The 16,234-nt window shown below is 43.4% G+C and overlaps 1 protein-coding gene across 1 annotated transcript; it reads right to left on the bottom strand.

The window, feature by feature from the left end:
- Positions 1-9,013: 9,013 nt before the first annotated feature.
- On the bottom strand, positions 9,014-11,456 carry LOC137834469 (uncharacterized). The gene is made up of 7 exons (XM_068642511.2): positions 10,950-11,456; positions 10,660-10,866; positions 10,320-10,577; positions 10,040-10,235; positions 9,582-9,664; positions 9,262-9,497; positions 9,014-9,185 (listed from the first exon to the last, which is right to left on the bottom strand). Exons 1-7 carry the CDS (start codon positions 11,214-11,216, stop codon positions 9,014-9,016), a joined length of 1,419 nt encoding a protein of 472 aa, XP_068498612.2. The 5' UTR covers positions 11,217-11,456.
- Between the last annotated feature and the right edge of the window lie 4,778 nt (positions 11,457-16,234).

Below are 16,234 nucleotides of genomic sequence, written 5' to 3'. Positions count from 1 at the left end.
TTCTCAGGTGCCTTGAGCCTGGCTGCTATGTTGGGGATGGCAATCAGATCCGCCAACCCCATGACAAACTTATGCTTTGGCGGGCGATTGTACTCCCTGGGGCGCCCTGGGCCCCTGCCCTTGTTTTTCCTTGGATCATAAGGATGGCGAGCCCTTTGATCCCTCTTGGCCGCCGCTGTCTCCAGCACCATCTGTGGCTGGATCCTGGTCTGGGCACGTGGCCTAGCAGGGGCCACGCTCCCTCTCTTCTCGGCAACTTCACTTTCGTCGGCGATGTGGGCCACCGCAAGTCGCCTAACCTCAGCAAACGGGGCGGGATGAGCCCTAATCAACGCCTCACAGAAAGGTCCCGGCAGCACGCCCTTTTTGAAGGCGTATACCAGCATCTCCTCGTCTTTAGCAGGCGAGCGGACCATCTGTGCTCCAAAACAATTCAGATAGTCCCTGAGGGATTCTCCCTGGTACTGCCTTATGTCGAACAGGTCATAAAACACCCTACGTGGCGCCTTGTTCACAATGTACTGCTCGACGAAAAGCTTCGAAAACTGTTGAAAGTTGATTATATGACCTGTAGGCAAGCTCACAAACCATTCCAACGCTGTTCCCTGGAGCGTGCTCATAAACATCTTGCAATATACAGCATCCGACCCTCCCGACAGCATCATCTGCGTGTGGAATGTGGTGAGATGTGCCTCAGGGTCCTCCACGCCGGTGAAAGTAGCCTTCACAGGTACCACGCTCGTAGGGATAGGCGTGTCTGTGATCGCCTGAGCAAACGGCATAGGAAAACGCGAGGTGGCGACGACGGTGCGACCTCTTCAGCGACTAGGCGTCCTCTCTGCTCTTGAAGAGCTTGACGCAACTCCTCAGTCACTTTGCTGAGCTTTTCATTCCTGGCCCGAGAGGCGACCAGGTCTTCATGAATCTTTGCTTGCTCTACGTGCGAGGCCTCCACATTCGCCTGCAGCGCGCGCATGATCTCCACCATCTGCGCCATGGTCATGGCGCCCTCTGTAGCAACTGGCACAACGACACAACGAGACTTGAACTGTTGCTTCTCATCTTTCTCGTGAAAACTCAGCGAACCACACTTCAACGAGCAAAACCTCCTCTAGCGAACGATCGATCCAGCAATCAATCGGTTAGAAACTCCCAAACTCCCAAGAATTTCCACGAACGCAACTGCAACAGCACGCCGGTATATGCGGTCGTCCAAACCTTCGCAGAAACTTGCAACTCCACCACAACACCACCACTTCTCCAGCAACTCCCGATTCACTAACCAGAAACGCAACAGAACGGAAGAAAACACCGAACAACCGATTGAAAACCGCGCGAACAGCAAGAAACTGCAAGAAAGCCGATCGAAAGCTTGAACGATCGGTGGAAAACTTCACACTACCGATCAAAACCCAAACGAAAGGTAGAAACTTCGAAATTACCGAACAAAATTCGAGCGAACGGTGGAAAACTTGAAATCACCGAACAAAAGCTTGAATGAACGGCGGAAAACTGTTGCACCAGCACACAACCACACAGAAACTATTGAAACTCCAAGAACTCACGCTGCGGATGGGGACAGGTTTTACACGGCCCCACGGTGGGCGCCTGATGATCCTGCTTGTTGACCAGAACGCGAGAGCCTTGCCTCGTCAAAGGTAGCTTCCTCTGGATCGACTTTGCACCGTGCTAGCTTCCGTCCTTCACCTTGATTCACCTCAAGAACCTGCAAAAGACAGAACAGCGCTGCTGCGACCGATCGCGCTCCGACGCTCAAGTCAGCGACAAAACCACCAAAATACTAAGAGAAAACTAAGAACTTCAGGAACCGTGCAATGTTCTCTCCCAGCGTACTCAAGTTCTCGCAAGCGTAAAAGAAGTATTCTAAAACGCGCGTACCTCAGAAGTTCGTTAGGATCCCTTATATATCTGTGCGCTTTCTCTCTCCTGACAGTTACACATCTAGACACGTGGCTCGCATCTAGCTGTACACGTGTCACCATCTAGAGCATCCTTGACTTGAGCGTCACTTCTTACTCTTCAGGCTGTTCGACTAAGTTACCTATGCAGGAAGCAACTCAGCGTATAGCTGCCTTGGAGCGCGATCTGTTCTGTGTGGCGAGTACGGGTGTCATCATACACACCTTCCCTGTGTCCTCCTCTCGGCGATCTCCGATCGCCTTGTCGCCTGGGTTCACATTCGGCAACTACGACACAAACTTGGTGACCGCCGGTTTAGGTATGCTAGAGATCGGGGCACGCCAACTTAATGACTGGCGACTACACGAGCCTCTCGACTTCCTTCCCTTCTGCCAGCCAGGTGTCCCGTTCAACACGCCTATATTATAGCTTGCTGCCACGTCATCTATTCCGACTACCTGGGCGGTACAATTTTCATGTGTATAAGGTCCAAGATGACGATAAACTTAGGGTAGTTTCTTCATCCTCTTTGGGCTATGCCAAAGAATGGTGGCATAAAATTGTAATGGACATTATATATCGCTAGAAACCTCCCGTGGTTTCTTGGAATGCTTTGAAAGAGCGTATGCGCGCGAGGTTTGTTCCTCCTTCTAGGAAGGAACACTTGTTGAAGTTCCAAAGGCTTCCTCAAGGACATAGGATGGTAGATGAATACTTTAAAGATTTTGAAACAACTTTGACTAAAATGAATATACATGCTAATGAAGAGTCAAAGATAAAATGGTTTGTACGTGGTTTGAGAAGAGATATTAGAGAATTTGTAGAATTAAATGAGTACTCTTCTTTAAAGAAAGTGTTTCGCAAAGCCATCAAGGTGGAATCCTATCTTTTGAAAACAACTTTCAAAAATACTCATGAGGATGATTTCTACAACTCTTCTAGCAAGGATGCCAACAAAATTTCTACTCAAAATTCTCCTTCCAATTTTTCCAAACAAACCTTGTTTCCAAAAAAAGTTTCTACTACAAATCCTTCTACTCCTAAGTCACCTACCAAAACTTCAAATATCAAATGTTTTAAATGTTTAGGTTTTGGGCACATAGCTCTTCATTGTCCACAAAAGCAAATCTTAAAGCTAAACAAGGTAAAACAAGCCCTCACTCACCCACCTACCACAAGTAAAAATGAAAAAGACAAAGAAGGCCAAGTTGACATGGGTCTTATACTTTCACATCCAAGGTGTTTTCCTTCCTTATCTTTTTGATTTCCAAAGGTTCTTACTTCACCACCATCTTGGTTAAAAAATGTTAGGGATGATTTTTTCATACCTCCTAATGGTTGTCACCATTTAAGAGGACTTTTTCCAAAAGATATCATCATTCCTAAACAACTTTTTCCAACTTGGTCGTTTTATAGAACCTCATTTTCTGAAATCCCATTGTTTCCAAATGTTAAGTCATGTTTTCCTTTTTCTTCCACTTTTAATTGTAAGAATAAACTGACTTTGTTATATGCAGGGATTCAGAATTCGTGGACGAATTCTCTCCAACTCGAGGAGTATGATGAGAATCAAATAAAGGAGGCTTTTATTAATGAAGGAAGAGGACATCCACCCTCACATTTGATGTTTTTCCTTCTAGTCTTCTCAAAATTAAAAGAAGACATAAAATAAAGATGAGGCCCAATCCCAAAGCCGAAGCCCAAGCCCAAGAAGGCCAAAGCCCAAAGAGCCCAAGTCCATCCCATGAGGGGCAAGGCCAAGCTTTGAAATACTCTTGTATAGTGTACCGACCAGGTCATCGGGTGTGATAACGTGGACAAGAGAAAGGTAGGTGGTCAAGAAGTCAACGTAGTCGCCGTATGCAGAAGCGGCGTTCTGCAGTATAAATAATCGGTTATCGTCGAGATGTGTCACCGCCAAGATGGATCATCGCCCATCGCCCAAGAGAAGCATCGCGCAGAAGTAAGAGGTCGCCGAGTAAGACATCGCCGAGAAAAGGCATCGCCTAAACGAACATCGCCTAAGTAAGACATCGCCTAAGTAAGACATCGCGCCGAAGAGTCAACCCGCATGATGTAAGCATTTCACAGAGAGGGGGCCCACACGATGGGATAACCCTAAGTTGGGTGGCGACACTGTGGGTCCCTCTGCACAGAATAAATGATCGAGTCAAAAGGGCACGTGGCAATGCCCACGTGCTCACTAAAGGTATCCAGGGAAGGCTGCATGCATGACACGTGTTTAATTAGGGCACTCGAATAGTATGATGGCGCGAGAAATACAGCGCTCAAGTTAGAGCCCAAGTGGCCATAAGGTTATACATTGCACTCCAGATAAGGGAAGTCCATGGGCCAGATACGCTAAGATCCTAAAGATAGCGGTGCAAGGACCTTCTCCAAGGAACCCTAGATAATAGCAAGCAACGCAGAGGTAAACCCTAGTTTTTCACCTATATATAGGGCACGAATAAGCCCTCGAGAGGTACGTTTTTTACGGTTGCATGAGTTTTAACCTAGTTTTCATAAAGTCATTCAGAACAGTAGTCCTTAGTTGTTCTTGACGGCACACCCAGCTGTGGGCACAAGGCAATTAGAGCCACACAGTTTAGTCACAGTTCCAGTTGTTGAGATTATTATACAGTTTCTAGTTACTTTGGTGTTTCTCGCTAGCTGACTTAAGCGTCGGAGTGCAAACGGCCGCGAGGGCGCCCCTTTGTTCTTCTTTTTCAGGTACACACAGACGAGGCAGAACGAAGGTGCCCTAGCTCGTTAGAACAAGCCACGCATAAAGACGACCCAGGTCAACCGGCCAGAACATCTGGCGCCCACCGTGGGGCCGATATAAACATCGGTTCCACGACACAAGCTTTCAGTTCCAGATTCCAACACTTAGATAAGTCGAGAGGATCCCCAGAGAGCCATGACCACCCGACCAACACGCGCTAGGAGTGAAGAGATGACCCTACAGCAGCTCATGGGCATGGTGCACGGGCTACAAGACGCAGTGGCAGCCTCGAAAGTAGAACAGGAGCGCATGCAGGCGGACCTGACAGCTTCTCAAGCAAGAAGCGAGGAACTCCACTGCACCAACGAGGAGTTACGCCATAGATGGCGTGGCAGAGACGAACCGGAGGCTGCATCCCCACCCAGTAAAAATTCACAACACCATTTTCACAGGCAATCTTGGAGATGGCAATTCCCAATACGTTCACAGGACCCAAAGCGACCTTCACGAGAATGGAGGATCCCGAAGCACACCTCACGGCGTTCCACACACAGATGTTGCTGGTAGGTGGTTCAGACGCCGTTAGGTGCAAGCTTTTCATGAGCACCTTGACAGGGATGGCCATGGACTGGTTCATCAGCCTCCCAGAGGGCCACGTCACGTCCTTAGCCCAACTTTCACAACTATTTAGAGAACAACACCTAGCCAACAGAACTCCCGCCCCAGTCTCGTACGATCTTTTCGACGTCAAGCAGTTCCAAGGCGAAACCCTAAAAGAGTACATAAGCCGCTTTGGGGCACAGGTAGTGAAAGTAGGCACCAAGGAGGAACCCATGATTGTATACGCATTCAAGAAGGGGGTGCATCCCGGATCTTTCAGTAAAACGCTTAACCGCAGTCGCCCCAAAACCTTCGCCGAGATAAGGCGACAAGCGGTAGAACATATTGCCTCGGAAGGTGAAACGTACGAGAAATGCACAACCACTGTGCCAGCACGCCCCAAGGCACAGATACGCACGCAACCTGTTCGGGTTCACCAAGCCGTCACAGAAAGGAAACACTTTGACAGGAAACGCCGCGGAGGACCCAACCTAAGGGTCGAGTAGAGGAAGGGAGAGAAGCAAGCAAGCCGCCTGAGGCACAACTTCGTGATGGAACTTAAAGATCTGATCGCGGTACCCAGCATAGCCGACAGGTTGAGGCTGCCGATTAAAGCTGACAAGGTGTTGGGACCTCGCAAGGAGTCGTGGTGCGAATTCCACGAAGCATTCGGGCACCATATTAACAACTGTCTGGCGCTTGGCTATCAGTTGGAGGAGCTCGTGAAGAATGGTTTCCTGAAGGATTACTTGGTGGAGAAACAGGCGGGACGACCGTCAGGCTCGCAACCGGGGGGCAGTGAGGGGCAACAGCACAGGGCGCCCGTTCTCGGTGAAATCCACACTATAGCTGGTGGGTTCTCGGGTGGCGGGTGTACGGCGTCGCAGCGTAAGAGGTATGCGAGGTCCGTAATGTCAGTGGCGGGTGGACATCACGTTCACTAAGGAAGACCTCAGGGATGTTGTGCCGCATGACAACGATCCCATTGTGATCTCGCTCGTCACGGTAGGGAGAACGGTTCATCGGGTCTTGGTCGATCAAGGGAGCTCGGCAGACGTGATGTTCTGGCCGACCTTCGAAAGGCTACAACTATCTATAGACCAGCTGAGGCCATATGGGGGCTGCTTATACGGTTTTGCGGGTGATCAAGTCGAAGTCAGGGGATACATTGAGTTAAGAACAACGTTCACAGATGGGGCCGCCTCGCGCACAGAGAAAATCAAATACCTTGTCGTGAACGCCCATTCAGCATATAATATCCTATTGGGAAGGCCAACACTCAATAGGATAGGAGTTGTACCCTCCACGAGGCACATGAAGGTCAAATTACCTTCAATGGAAGGGGTGATCGTCACCATCCGATCTGACCAAGAAGAGGCAAAGAGATGCTACGAAAACAGCCTCAAAAACAGGCGATCAGTGTGCCATGTGACCACAACACCACCTCTTGGTGCGGGGAATGCGCAGGAAAGCCGACGGGCTATGGATGCAGCGTCAGAGGGGACCGCCGAAGGCGATGTGGTTATGGATGTGGCATTGGAAGCAGCCACCAAGGGCGACGTAACCATGGAAGATGTCGAGCCGAGGCCTGAGAGCAACGCTAGAGTAGAGGAAGAGGAAAACTGCCCGGAAGCCGCCAGGGAGTCAAGCATTGTGAGAGCATTGCTCGCTAGTGAGAAGAGGCCTCGGCCAGTTGGTGATTGGCTCGAAAGGGAGATCGGCGGAAAAACTTTTAAGTTGGGGAAAACTTTAGACGGCGAGACACAGGAACAGATCGCCAAGGTGATAGGCAGGCATCTGGACGCGTTCGCGTGGTCTGCCTCGGATATGCCAGGAATCGACCCCGATTTTTTATGTCATCGTCTAGCAATGGACCCTCAAGTCAGACCAATCCGACAAAGAAGAAGAAAATTCAATGAAGAAAGGAGACAGGCGATCAGAGATCAAACGCAAAAACTCCTCGAGGCGGGCCACATCAAGGAGATACAGTATCCGGAATGGCTCGCCAATGTTGTATTGGTAAAGAAGAGCAATGGGAAATGGCGAATGTGTGTCGACTTCACAGATCTAAACAAAGCCTGTCCAAAGGTTTCCTATCCTTTGCCAAGTATAGACGCCCTAGTGGACAGCGCAGCAGGTTGTAAGTTGTTAAGTTTCTTAGACGCATTCTCGGGGTACAACCAAATTAAGATGCACCCCATGGACGAGGAAAAAACTGCCTTCATGACGGAGAAGTCGTGTTATTGCTACAAGGTGATGCCTTTTGGGCTGAAGAACGCGGGGGCCACGTACCAGAGACTGATGGATAAAGTGCTTGCACCTATGCTTGGGAGGAACGTGCAAGCTTACGTTGACGATATGGTCGTAACATCCCTGGAAAAAAACCAGCATATAGCCGACTTGGAGGAGCTGTTCGTTACGATAGCCAAATACAAATTGAAGCTGAACCCTGAGAAGTGCATTTTTGGCGTGGAAGCGGGAAAGTTCTTATGTTTTCTCTTGACCGAAAGAGGGATCAAAGCAAACCCTGACAAGTGTGCGGCCATTTTGGCGATGAGGAGCCCTGCTACGGTTAAGGAGGCACTAGTGCAGATAAGTTAAACAAATGCGGCTATTTTAAATTTACAAATGCGGTCATAGAACCGCATTTGATCAACACGCATTTGTAAATCTGGAATTTACAAATGCGGTCCTATGACCGCATTCATAAATCACATTTACAAATGCGGTCATTTTAGGTAACCGCATTTGTATATTATTCTGAATTAGGGAGTGGGTTTGGGGTTTAGGATTTATGAATGCGGTCTTGGTAAAAACCGCATTCATAAATCACTATTTACAAATGCGGTCATTTACTAAGACCGCATTTGTAAATGCGAATTCACTATTTACAAATGCGGTCTTGGTAAATGACCGCATTTGTAAATAGTGCTTTTTTTTTTTTGGTACATCCTGTTTTGTGCAGAAACCATATATTTAAATAACCTGCATAATGATTAAACCCAGCCAGACAAATACAAAAATGTAGTAACCAATTGAAATCATCAAAATGTACATTTACAAGTGATCAAATTACATATAATAAAACCACTAATGTTGTTTACTTATGCTAGAGTTATAAAAATTAATGAAGTATGTGGACCAAGAATCTCTAACATATGAAATGCCTTCCTCACTCATTGGTGTTTCTTCTGTGAATAACTGCATTGCAAAGTTGACATAAATTAGTTTCTAGATATATATATGTTCAAGAATTATAAAAATGATTTAACAAATACCTCCTTCCAACCAGTTTTAACACCTAGTCTTATAATGGTAATCATCCATTGCATAATGTAATAGCCACACTCATAGCTTCCTGGTTGTTTATTACACTATATAATTCAATAAAAAGTAATATGTTAGTATATTGATAAACAATGATAATAGAGAAAGAAAAAAATTACAAACCTTATGTAGTTCAAATTATTTGAACTGGATCGACCTTTTAGGATGTTATATCCACGCCATGAACTGGTTAATACAAAAAACCTCGTTAGTAGATGGTTAATTAGTAACATATACAAAGTTAAGTTTATACTATACTTACGTATCAATGATATCCTTAAATTTTGTGGGCATCTTCTTGTGTAGGGAACAGAACCACACAGCAGTCTTATCAACCATTGATAAGACAAGTAACTGCCAATGATGCCTATATGATCATTGAAAAGAGTTAGTAAATATTTAAAACATGAAATAATAATAATTGATGACATATAATTAAACTTACTCATTAATGTAAGGGCATAAATAAATTTGTTTTCCCTCTTTTTCCAGGATGTTAGTGATGTATGCTTGAGTCTCAGTTGAGTTTGGTCCAACGGGATTAGTATATGCAGGATCTACGAATCCATACATATTTTCCTTCCCCTCAGTGATACAGACTCTATGCAAAAACCTACAAGTTTTTAGTTAAAGCATAATCAATAATAATTTAACATAAAGTAAATTGAATAATAGGTAAAGATACTTACATCATAAAAAATTGAATTATACTTATATTGAGCTCCTGGTTCCCAGATATAAATTCTGATAAATCTGTGTTGTAAATCATCAGTGGCAGTTCAGTGTTGATTTGAAAAAATGTATTATCCCACGGAACTGGAAAAGGATCATTGCCAATCTGACTAGCAATGAGACGTAGGGAAGCCATAGGATCGTCAACTGGAACCTCACGCTTCTTTTTCGGAGTTGGTGGCTGAAAAGGTTCCTACAAGATAAACAACATTTGTATTAAATTATATGTAATATATAAATATAAATAAAAAATAATTTAATGAAACGAAATTATTACATGAGGTTCGGGCATAGATCGAATGAGCTCTCTGTGCCAGGCAACGAATGTCTGAAATGCATCGGCCACAGTGGTTACCTCATCTGAAGGTAGTGGAACACGAGCATCAGGAAATCGTACTTTTTCAACAGTTACCTTCGCCACATCAGGGGAGAGAGGAACGTTATGTAAGGTGGTGGCGTTTTTATAGACTTTTCCAAGTGCCACCACCCGAGGAAGTTTGCCGCCCACTACCAGTAGCTCACAATCCTCTGTCTGCCCATTGATATCATCCCCTGATGTTGGAGGAGCCGCACAACTCCCCTTTGTGCTCTTGGGAGTGGGACTAACAAGGGGTTCAATCGGCTCAGCACAAACTTGTTGCGATAGAAACTCTTGTCGCATTCGATCATTCTCCTTTTTCATCTCCAGCCATATCAAATCAGTCTCCTTTCTCATCTCCTCCATTATTTCTTCACGTAACTTAGTCTTCATTTGAGTTTCCTTCTTGGAGGAGGAGGATTGCTGTCGTTCTGAAACTCCAAAATAAAGTTTAATTCCGACCCCTTGTCCAGCGGCACGAACACGACCAGAGTGTTCAGGTCGTCCAATTGCTTCAACCAGGATATCGTGACGACCTTCAGCAACAAATGTACCGTCGGATTCCAAGGAATCCTGCAAGAGTACACAAAAATCATATTTTCAATCATTAATATAATTAATGCTTTAAAAAAATTGAAAATAACAAAAATAACTTACAATTTTTTCGATTATAACCCCGGATTGCTCGGAACTTGGTGCACCGGACTTTTTAATTCGGGCCCTCTTCCATTTTTCATGGCGAAAAGGTGGTGGAGGAGAAGTGACCCCTGTTTCCACATTCTCAGAATACGTCCCCTGTTGAGATTTCTCCTTTTCCACCATCAGTGTTTGCTCAAGTTTTCTATACCCCGAACGAGACATAACGTGCGGGGTAAGATTCTTCAAAGCTATCTCTTGAGCTTTCTTCCGACGATCCTGTCATAATTGAAATAAACAAACTGAAGTAAATAAGATAAACTTATTAATGTTATATAAACAAAAAAGTTACTTCACTTACCATCCAAGCCTCATTTTCACGGCTTTCTCTAAAAAGACGCCATGTCTCTTCATCAATATGTTGGTACTTTAAACATGGATTTTCGTCTTTAAGGTCGCCAAAAATGTATCTCGATGTCAGTCTTGACTTAAAGGTACGAAATTTAAGTGCGATATTGGATAATATCTTTGATCGAAGCGGTTCCACATCAGGAATGTCAAAGTTTGCCTGCAAAATAACATCATGAAATTAAAATTAATTAATCAATATTAAAAAGCATTATATGATAACAATAATAATGTAAAGCTTACCAGAACATCCTCCCATAGCATGTTCCGATCAACCTCTGAAACCTCATCCCATGAATTAATCAAAATGGAGAGCCTCTCACGAGAAACAACTCCAAGATAGCTCATAAACTCATCTGCCTTAGGACCAAAAGCCACTCCAGTGTTGACGTCAATGTCAACATGTGTCTTCTCACCAGCAGCACGTCTCAATGCAAGACGCTTCAATCTAGTAGGTCCTCTACTACCTCGCCCAGATCGAGGTCTGACTGGAGTCTGGTCGTCATCCATGTCTCTGTTAAAAAAATTAGGTAACAAACATTAGTTAATGTGCATCGAATTAAAATCATATAAAAATAATACATAAAATTATAAATGTTTATTTACATGTTGCATGTGGGTTGAATGTTTATATGTAAATTCCTTCACTGTGGTCTTTACGGGTTGCATGTACATCATCAAGTACATCGTCATCTTTATTAGTTATCATTGGTGTGAATGAACGAGTTTCGCCATATTCAATATCATCTATGGCTTCCCCTTGTTTTTTCCCGTGTAAAACGACATACAAATGTTCTGACGTAGGATCTTTCACATAGAAAACCTGAGATGCTTGTTGAACCATTATAAATGGCTCATCTCGATACCCTATCTTTCGAAAGTCCACTAGTGTGAATCCTGATTCATCAATTTTAACCCCACTTTTATTATCAACCCATTTACACTTGAAAACTGGAACGGAAAACTTAGTGTAGTCAATCTCCCATATCTCTTCTATAAACCCATAGTATGCCATTGATCCAAGTACTGGATTTGTATCTTTCGAAGTCGAAAACTGCATTGACTCGGCTTCAAGAGTAACACCAGAATTTTGAACCGTACTCTTTTCATCCAGGGACTTCGTGTAAAATATACAATTATTCACTTCGTACGCTGTACATGAAATGACATCAAACTTCAATCCAGCAGCCAACCAAGTCAAGGTCTCTGATGCCGTTGAATCCTTGAACACCTCATCTTTAAACCAAGGCATGAAAGTTCTATTATGTTCCATCAAGACCCATTTCTCTGCTTGTCTTGGGTTATTTGCCTTCACAATGGCTTTATGAGCTTCTATGTAAGGTACAACTTCATCTGTGTTATTCAATATGTACAAATGTGCTTGCAAGACTTCTGATCGAGATTTGCTTACAATATTCACACCACGTAAACATTTACTTGTAGAACGCCTGTGGTGCCATGAATTAGCTGGAACACCTATTGGATTTGCTTTTGTCATGTACTCTGAACAAAATTCAATACTTTCTTCAGCTATGTACCTTTCAATCATTGAAGCCTCTGGACGATAATGATTTTTCACATAACCTTTCAAAATTTTCATATACCGCTCAACAGGATACATCCATCTTAAGTACACTGGTCCACACAATCTAACCTCTCTTACCAGATGCACCACTAGATGAACCATGATGTCAAAAAAAGACGGAGGAAAAAACATTTCCAATTCACACAAGATAACAACAATTTCATTTTGAAGTTCATCTAGTTTTGAGGGATCAATGACTTTACAACAGATGGAAGAGAAGAATGAGCACAAACGGGTTATGGTGTGTCTAACATTTTTTGGTAAGATCCCACGGATAGCTACCGGCAACAATTGTTGTATCAAGATGTGACAATCATGAGACTTCAACCCAATTAACTTCAAATCTTGCATTGACACTAGACTCTTCACATTTGAGGAATGTCCTTGTGGCACTTTCACACCCTTTAGACATTGACAAAAACTAATTTTTTCATCTTTTGACATTGTGTAACAGGCTGGGGGCAAATATGTACGCTTACCCATTTGTATGGGTGCCAACTCGCCGCGTATGTTCATCTCAATCAAATCTAAACGAGCATTTAGACCATCCTTCGTCTTCCCGTTAATGTTAAGAAGTGTACCAATTAAGCTATCACACACATTCTTCTCAACATGCATTACATCTATACAATGTCTGACTTCTAACCTCGACCAGTACGGAAGATCAAAGAAGATTGATTTCTTCTTCCAAATATTTGTCACAGATGACTTTTTTTTGGACTTGCCGAAGGTGTGGTCTATGTTATTTACCTTTTCGTAAACCTCAACACCGGTTAATGGAGTTGGTGGACCACTACCCTCTTGGTGTCCATTAAAGGCTTTTTTCAACCTCCGGTAAGGATGATGACTTCTAAGAAACCTCCGATGCCGAAGATATACTATTTTCCTTCCATGTTTCAATTGTTGAGAAGCAGTATCTTCTTCGCATATTGGACACGCTTTGTGACCCTTAACACTATAACCTGATAAGTTACCATATGCCGGAAAGTCATTGATGGTGCAAAATAACATGGCATGAAGCTTGAAAGTTTCATTAGCAAATCCGTCAAATACTTCGACACCCTGGTCCCACATTAACTTCAAATCTTCAATTAGGGGACTTAGATAAACATCAATATCATTCCCTAGTTGTTTCGGACCGGATATCATCATAGACAACATCATGTATTTTTGCTTCATGCACAATCCAGGAGGTAAGTTGTAAATAACTAGTAATACAGGCCATGAACTGTGATTTGTACTCATATTACCAAACGGATTCATTCCGTCTGTAGCTAAACCAAGTCGGATATTTCTTGATTCTTTACCAAATTCTGGAAAGTCATCATCAAATTTCTTCCATTGAATAGAATCAGCTGGATGTCGGTACATGCCATCGCATTTCCTCTCATCTGCATGCCATCTAAGATTCTTAGCATCGTCTGGGTTTGCAAACAAACGCTTCATCCTTGGAATGATGGGAAGATACCACATAACCTTCATTGGGGGTCCATGCTTTTCCATGTCATCAATAGAATCATCATCTTTTTGTTTCAACTTATAACGTGATAACCCACACCTCGGACAACTTTTCAACAATTCAAAATCTTTCCGGTATAATATACAATCATTAGGACATGCATGTATCTTTTTGTACTCCATACCCATTGGACAAAGAATCTTTTTTGCCTCGTAATTACGATTAGGTAGACTATTTCCCTCTGGAAGCATATCCTTCAACAGCTGGAGCAATTCCGTGAAGCTTTTATCAGTCCATCCGTTTATTGCCTTCAAATTCATCAATCTTAACACCGCCGACAACCGTGTGAAGTTAGTTGATCCAGGATACAAAGGAGTCTCTGCATCTTTTGACATACTTTCATATCCATGCGCTTTTGCAAAACACTCAGCTCCCACATCACGAATCATGTCCTCCAATCGATCATCATCTCCATCATCGTGTACTGCCTCATCCATGGTAGAACCCACATATTCTTCAGTTACGGAAACACGTGGTAAATTTAATAATTCACCATGCCATGTCCAAGTTGTATAAGATCGAAGAAACCCATCACATAGCAGGTGTTCCCTCATGATATTCACATCCAGTATCCTTCCATTCAAACAGTTAACGCACGGACACCTGATCTTTGCTCCATCATGACCACTAATAATCGCGTTACGCTGCGCAAATTGTATAAATTCCTCTACTCCCCTTTCGTACTCATCACTTATACGAACAACATTAATCCAACTTCGATCCATTATATATTCTGGAATATAGTTAGGATTTTCTAATAATTAGTATTCTCTTCAATCTCACACATTTGCCGAGGGTCGAACACCCCCGGACTCAATCCAAACACGATATTTCTATTCTAAAAGTAACAATAACTAACATAACATAAAACTTTTATTAAAATGTAATTAACAACTAACTTAATATTTCACTTCTAAAATTAAAATTCTAGAACAAAGTTTAATACACTATAGAATTATAATTCCATAAAGATTAATATCATATTCATTTTTATTTAAGTAAAAGTAGTTTAAAGTGACAATTATAAAAAATAAATGATGCCAGGGAAAAAAAGAAAGATATGCAAAGAGAAAGTGCAAAAAATAAAAATAATTACAAAAATAGAATTTATATATAATATAAACTTAAGAAAATAGAAATTATATAATACAAAAATTCAAAATACACACAAATATATAAATTATTAGTTATTAGTTATACATTCCAAGTTGTATTAGTTATTAATTAAATATATATTATAATACAGAAAAATAAAAATTCAAAATATTAAATATGAATTCAAAATTTTAAATATAAATTCAAAATATTAAATAAATACAACACCAACCTTTAGGTTGATGGTGATCGAAGACGAAGACGAAGGCGTAGGCGAAGGCGGTGGCGGAAGCAGTGGCGGTGGCGGAAGCAGTGGCGGTGGCGGAGCAGAAAAAACCAGCGAACCAATATAACAGTAACCACCTATATGCAGAAAACGAGTAAGGAAACGAAATGACAATGCCAAGGAAGTGAATAATGACAATGACAAAAACGAAAACGAAAACAAACGTTGAAGCAGAAAGAGCTGAAACTAACAATGCAAAGCGGAGAGAGCTGAGAACGTTGAAACGAAGAGCGGAGAAGACGAAAGTGAAAGTGAAAACCAGTGGCGCGCTTCTATTTTTAGGGTAAAATTGATTTACAAATGCGGTTCTAGGGTAAGACCGCATTTGTAAATCAATTAAAATGAATTACAATTGCGGTCATAGTAAAGACCGCATTTGTAATTCATTCTGAATTGAATTACAACTGCGGTCATACTAAAGACCGCATTTGTAAAGCCTCGCCCTTCGCAACACTGGCTTCGGATTCATACTGGCTCAAGGAGTCCCTTAAAGCCTCGCCCATCATCTGGTAAAGGCGTTTCTCTACGCACTCGGTAGTCATAGCGCTAAGGTAAGCGGCGTGGGGTTTCAAGACCTCCTCGACAGGGGCTGGAAGAGCAGGGATTGGAAGAGGAGTCGAGGGTTGGTTCTCACCGCCACCTTCATAAGTATGGACGACCAGGGGAACATCAGGACATGGCGGCGACACGTCTGGCTCCACTACAGGCTGGGGAGACCACTGAATGTCCGCAGTCTGCTCCAGAACGCCTCCAGCAGCTGAGGTGTTTGATGGTAGAGCATCCCCAGCGCTCTCAAAGGGTGTAGAGACGCTGGGGGGATTCTCTGCGTAATCTGGGCCCGTACTCTCGTTTGCGGGTAGCTCGGTGACGGTTGCCCTATTCCTTTTACAGATAAGTCCATCTTCAGTGCTCTCGTCATCCTCCTCATCCGACACCATTGTGGGATTCTTCCTCTTGGCCCTCTTTGGCGGCAGCTTCTTTCTCGTAGGGGCAGGAGGGGCGATAAGGGAAGATGAGCCCACGGGAGGAAGCTCGCCTCGGGC

Source organism: Phaseolus vulgaris, chromosome 5, assembly GCF_051622355.1.
Source record: "Phaseolus vulgaris cultivar YP4 chromosome 5, ASM5162235v1, whole genome shotgun sequence".
Taxonomy (NCBI): domain Eukaryota; kingdom Viridiplantae; phylum Streptophyta; class Magnoliopsida; order Fabales; family Fabaceae; genus Phaseolus; species Phaseolus vulgaris.
The sequence above is the reverse complement of the archived record's forward strand: the minus strand, read 5'-3'. Positions and strand labels throughout refer to the sequence as shown.

Excerpts from the sequence above, each read along its gene's own strand:
- LOC137834469 (XM_068642511.2), bottom strand. The coding sequence starts at position 11,216 with ATGGATGACGACCAGACTCCAGTCAGACCTCGATCTGGGCGAGGTAGT. Across the intron at positions 9,665-10,039 it reads TCAAATGAAGACTAAGTTAC|ATGAGGTAACCACTGTGGCC; the intron begins GTGAAGAAATAA and ends CACTACCTTCAG. Across the intron at positions 9,498-9,581 it reads GATCTATGCCCGAACCTCAT|GAACCTTTTCAGCCACCAAC; the intron begins GTAATAATTTCG and ends TTTATCTTGTAG.